Source organism: Entamoeba nuttalli (assembly GCF_000257125.1).
Source record: "Entamoeba nuttalli P19 unplaced genomic scaffold asmbl_2727, whole genome shotgun sequence".
Lineage (NCBI taxonomy): Eukaryota > Evosea > Mastigamoebida > Endamoebidae > Entamoeba > Entamoeba nuttalli.
The window spans coordinates 1-6,341 of record NW_008575553.1 but is presented as its reverse complement, the minus strand read 5'-3'; the positions used below and the strand labels follow the sequence as shown (position 1 = coordinate 6,341).

The 6,341-nt window shown below is 23.9% G+C and overlaps 2 protein-coding genes across 2 annotated transcripts; both read left to right on the top strand.

Moving 5' to 3' along the window:
* Nucleotides 1-62: 62 nt before the first annotated feature.
* Nucleotides 63-371, top strand: ENU1_038770 (hypothetical protein; the record flags this gene model as incomplete). Its single annotated transcript, XM_008857495.1, has 1 exon — nucleotides 63-371. A coding segment is annotated over one exon (309 nt), but the record flags the coding sequence as incomplete, so codon positions are not given.
* Nucleotides 372-554: 183 nt separating this feature from the next.
* ENU1_038760 (hypothetical protein) lies at nucleotides 555-6,287 on the top strand (the record flags this gene model as incomplete). The annotated part of the gene is made up of 2 exons (XM_008857494.1): nucleotides 555-1,081; nucleotides 1,154-6,287. The coding sequence occupies 2 exons, from the start codon at nucleotides 555-557 to the stop codon at nucleotides 6,285-6,287; spliced, it is 5,661 nt and encodes a 1,886-aa protein (XP_008855716.1).
* Between the last annotated feature and the right edge of the window lie 54 nt (nucleotides 6,288-6,341).

Sequence of the window (6,341 nt, the reverse complement as noted above, 5' to 3'; positions counted from 1 at the left end):
TCAAAAAAGTTACAATACTATCATTACCATTATAAATTAATATGTCTGTTAACATTATCTAGTATGTTGGCACACTGGATGGAAAGTTACACATACATCCTCTTGTTCATCGAGTAAATTCTAGAAAAAAAAATATTATAGAATTAGATGGTTCTGCAATCTATACAGTTTATTCTAATCATCTTGCTAAATTTCCATTAATTGTATTGTGTAAGAAAGGCATTCATGTGATTACAACTCAATCAAATGAAGTAACATTCACAGCAATATCACCACCACATAATACAAATGTTTTAACGATGGGAGTGAATTTAGAAATTGGGGTTGTTGGATTATTATGTGATAATGAAATGACACTTTATTCTATTTAATTGATGTGATGATTGTTTTTATTTAAAGAGAATTATAAAGAATTGAAAAGAAGAAAAAGGAATTGTAAAAAGAAATTATAAAGAATAATAAAAAAACCATAAAATATAGTAAAAGAAAGAAGAATCGAAAGAAAAAAAAGAAATAGATAAAGAAAGTTGATATTAAAAAGTAGTTAACAAAGAATGCCACATAGTAGACTAATTCTTTCAGAACTACCAATAGATACGAAAAATAAAGTTATTATATCTCCACTTTATACACACATTTGTTGTCAAGAAGAAAATACATTAAAAATAGTAGAAATTTCAAGTAAGAAAGAAACAATAATTTCTGAAGTAAAAGAATTTATTACAGTGTTATTAGGAAAGAATGAAGGAGTAGTATATTATACTAAGAAAAGTATTGTTTTTCATGGATTTAATTCAGGGGATTTTATTCTTACAGAATCATTAAATGATGAAAAATTAATTTTACATTCAACTTATGATGCATTTCTTGTGTGTATCTTTCGTCCATATAGAGTTGATGTTATTGGATATAATTCAACATTTAGACCATCAATGTTATCTCCATTCAAAAATTATTTGTTACACTCATCACAAAATAACATTTTAGCAGTAATTACAGCTGATAAAAAATTACATTTATTCATTCCTCGTGTTCCACCATTTTCAGTTACATTAACATTTTTAACATCTCTTCCAAAAAAGTTTACCTTTACTTCAGAATTAGAATATTTTGCATTTATTTATGATGATAAAGTTGTAATATTTAGAAATAGAAATAGTATTCAAATGACTCAAATGAAACTTAGTCAAATTGATTTTTTCTTTCAACTTTCTGCACAAAATTCAAATTCATTTATGGTTATTAATGAAAAAGATGTGTCTGATGTTTATCTTAGTTCAACTTCTGTTTTATGTGTTATAGGAGAAAGTATTAAAACATATAATATTTGTGATATAAAAGAAGAGCCATTACTATCTACAGGAGTAAAATCATATTCATTTATTGGATATGGAGGATGTGGATCAATTATTATGTTAGAAAATAAAAACATTATTTGTTATGTTAGAGATGTACAATCAGATAGTCTTCTGAGAGGAATGATTAGTCTAGGATTTGAGAAAATGTGGACAAAGTTAGTAAATTCAAATACTGAATTACAAAATGCAGATCGAAAGTTAATTGAATTTGAAGACTCAATGAGAGGACTTCGTTTAGATAGTGCAAAGAAATTATTAGAAGAAATGAAAGATGTTCAAGTTTCACAAGCATTAAAGATTACAGAAGATTATTATAATTCAGGAGTAGAAAAGAAAATGTATTATAGAGACCTTTCTATCATTGCAGAGATTGGATTGGCATGTATTGTGAAAGAAATACATAACAACAACAAACAAGGAATTATGAAATATGCAGAAAATGAAACAAAATTTGTTGAAACAATTTTAATGGAAGAAGATATGTTACTTTCTAATGAAAAACAACAAATAAAGAAAGAAGAAAGTATGATGAGAAAATCAGGGAATTTTGAAAATATTTCAGAACAAACGAAGATTGGATTATTAGATGGAATTATGAATGGAAATATGGTTACAACAATGAATAAGTATGGATTTAAATCAGAAGAAATTAAAGAATATTGTATGAAATTTGTATATCAATTTGTTGCTAATCAGAAAATCAAAGAAGCTATTCATTTATTAATGAGACTAGGATACAAAGACATTAAATTAATTATGAAAGAATTATATGATAATACACATTTAATGATTATTAGAAAAGAAATTGAAAATATAATGAAAGAAGTATTAATTGAGGAGAATAAATACATGAATGAATATGAAGAATATTTAGATAAAACAAAAATTGAAAAGAAATATGAAATACAAATAAAAGAAATAAATGAAACACAAGAACAATTAGAAAGTGAATTTACAAATGAAACAATGAAGAATTATGGAATGTCATATGAGCAAGGATTTTCAGATAATATTGCTATTATTCCACGAATTGATAATACAAATGGAAAAGCAATAGGATTAAGTATTAAGGATATTGAACAATTAGATGAAGAAGAAAAAAATATGATTCTTAAAGAAGAGGGGAAACATGAAACAGAAGATATTGAAATTCAATTTAATTTATTACATGGAAAAATAAAAGAAATTGAAGGAATACTTAATACAGGAAAAGAAGAAAATGTTAAAAAAATAAATGAAAAGAAAGAAATTACACCATTAATTGTTAGAAAGAGTATTAATACATATATGATAACACATCCAAATGAAGAAATGATTAATAAAGCAGAAAATGAAGGAATTAACAATGAATTAATGAGAATGTTATTAATTGGAAAGAGTGAAGTTAAAAGAAAGTATTTAGATATGATTCAAGGTATTGAATATCTTCCAACATTTTGTGAAATTAAAGAAAGGTATCATAATACAGAAGCTCCACAACAATGGATGAAAAAAATTATTCAAATGGATGAATGGAATGATGAAAATGAAGAAAAAGTTATAAATAATAAAATTGATATTCAAAAAGAAGAACCAGAAGGATGTGAAATTATACCGTTATATGAGACATTAATGAAAACAGAATATAAACCAATGGAACCATTTAAAATGCCATTTCCACAGAAAGAAATAAAAAGATATGAAATGAATTTAAAAGATTATTTAAGTGATAAAAGAATTATTGAAGTAATTAGAAATAAAGAAGTAATGGAAGAAAGTAAGAATATTCTTTTATTTAATAAAGATATGAGAGAAATGGCAAGTTTTATTAAAGAGTTTTTAGGAGATAAATATATTCGACTTAATATGCTTATTGCAAATGTAATTGAAGAAGATGGAAATCAAGAATATAAGAATATAATAAGAATTGAAGAATTAGATAAACAAGAAGATAAAATAGAATTTCTTAAATATTTAGAAAGAAGAGCAGAACCTATTAATCTTGCTAATGAATTAAGAAATTATTTAGCAAATAGATGGGGATTAGAATTAAGTGAAAGACAAATTGAAATTATATGTGAGAATGAGAATTTAATACAATTATTAGAAAGTAGTGATGAACATGGATATAGTAATACTCTAATTGATAAATGTGTAAAAGAAAATTGGCCAGAATCACCATTAAAAAGTCATATTGAAATTAATGAAAATGAAGAATTTTTAAGTCAAAGTATTGGAGTTATTATGAAAGGATTTTGTAATGAAGAAGAAAGTGGATTAAGTTATATGAATTGGATATTTGAAGATGGAGAAAGGACATTATTATTATTGAGGTTTTTTGAAAGTGCAATTATTGGTAAAACATTACAAACATGTCAAACAGATAATATAGAAGAAGGATTAATATATGTAATTAATCAATTAATTGATCATGAATTTAAATGTGATAGAATTATTGAAGGATTTGAATTCTTTGATAGAAATAATCCATTAACATTTTTCTTTAAGATAGTCCATTTTATTTCTATTGCTAGTTTTGGAGAAGTTATTCAATTAAAGAAAAGACTAAATGAAGCAATAATAAATAAACAATGGAAAGTTGGAACAATAGAAAATATTATAAAAATTATGAATTGTATTATCATAAAGTTTATTAAATTACATATTTCATCACCTGAATTGATTGAAAGATTATTAAAAGAATTATTAACAATTGAAGAATTACCAAAAGAAGTTATTCAAATATGTAAAGAAAGAAAAGAAATAAATAAATTAATTGATCAATTTGGATTAAAGTTAGAAAGAGATTGTCAAAAAGAAGAAATTGTTAATGAATTAATCATCAATGGAGAATATATTGTGGCACATTCATTTGCTGTAGAATATGTTCCTAATGATATTTTCTTACCAATTCAAAAAGAGATTGAACAAATGATTAAAAAAGATAAATTAAAAGGAAAAGAACGTTGGGATAAAATAAATGAAATCATTTGTAAAAGAACATGTAGATTTGTTGATGCAGGAAAGTATTTCTTTGATGAAGCAATACGAATGAATTCATATCAAGATTATGAAAGAAAATATAAAGACATTGCAAATGAAATGTTAATAATTTTAAATTATTCATTAGAATGGTTAAATAAAGAAGAAGGTAGTTGTAAAGAAGCACAAGATATGATTAAAAAGGCAGAAAAATTAAGACATATTTATGAAGAAAGTAAAAGTAAAAATATTGGAGCAGCATGTATTGAAAAAGCAAGTGAAGAATCAGTTTATTATCTTGTGAATAGAGGTGATTATAGTTTAGCAATGATAATGAATGAAAAAATTAATTGTAGTGAAATGAAAATATTTAAAGAAGGATATGAATTTATTATTAATCCACAAAGTTATACTATCCCAATAAATGAAGGAATTGAATATCTTGAAAAACTTATAAAACAAAGTAGTCAAATTAGAAGAGGAATTCAAATATTAAAAATGAGGTATTTAATTGTATATAAATATTATCCCGATAAATCAGTTATTTTAGCATTATTAAGAGACTCAAGTGTATTTAGAAGTAAATTATTAGATGTTGTTAGTACTATATGTGGAATAACTACATTAAAACAATTTGCATCAAAATTAACACGATGGAATTTAATTTTTGAAGAAACAAAAGAATTTATTAATTGGGAATTAATAGAAGATAAAGAATTAGTACCAATATTATCAAGATTATATGTTGATATGGCATTAAATGTAAAACCAATTTGTATTACAGGATATCCAGTAAATATTATTAAAGGATTTTTAGGATTATTAAAAGATCCTGAAAATATAATTGAAATAATGTTACAATATTGTAGTGAAACAGAAAATTATTTTGTATTATCTGAATGTTTTTCATGTTGTTATATTGCAGGAGAAATAAAATGTTCATCAGAAATAATGAGAAAATTAATGGAAGTAATTTCAAAAAGAATGAAAGAAATGTTAGAAACACAAAATTTAATTCATTTTATTAGATTTGCAGTAAAAACAAAAACATTAAATGAATTTTTAATTAAAAATGAAGAAGACAAAGAATATATAAGTTTACCTAAAATTGCACTTCAACAAGCATTTAAAAGTAAATTTGATAGTCAACAAATTATTCCAGCAATTGAAGAAAAAAGTTTATTTGAAAATCAAATTTATTATCTTTCTGACTTAAAAGATATTCAAACAAATCCTGAATTACAATATCATTCAAGTTATGAACAAATTATTTCTGATTGTTATGCTATTTTAAATACTTCAATGGAAGGTGGTCTTTTTTATTTTGAAAAGGCTAATAAAATCGTTCAAAATTTTGTTACTACAATTTCAAATCAAATTAAAGTAACAATGCCTATATCAATGTGGTATCCTCAATTTATAGAAGCAATGAAATGTTATGCTCGTGCTATTGGATTCTTTAGAAATGAAGAAGAATATTATTGGGCAAATAAATCTGGACAAATGATTGGTATTTTATCATTACAAATTTATTTTGATAATGTTCAATTAATTGGATTAAATAGTGAACGAGCTTTAAATCAAATGATGTATTTTACTTCATTTGATGATGCTTTTATCTTTGCAAAATATTATAATTTATTAGAACCATTAAAATGGTCTAAATGTTTATATTACCAATGTATTATAAATGGAAATAAAACATATTTTGATCATTGGTTATCTGCTTTTGCTTTAGATAAAACTACTTTGACGGATATTTTAGAACAACATGCAAGAAATGAAAAAATGAATAATGGAAGAAGAAAAGATAGTATTAATTGGGATTATTTCATTTCAAAAGTAAAAAGAATTAATCCTGCATTATTTTATTTATGTGAAGGTCGTCCTTTAACACAAACTAAAATCCCTTCTGAACTTAAACTTATGATATTAAACTCAAATCTTTCACTTGATTCATTAAAGTAATTTAATCTTCTTTTCACGTCAAAATATCATTCTCAATCTCAAACCTTTTTTTTT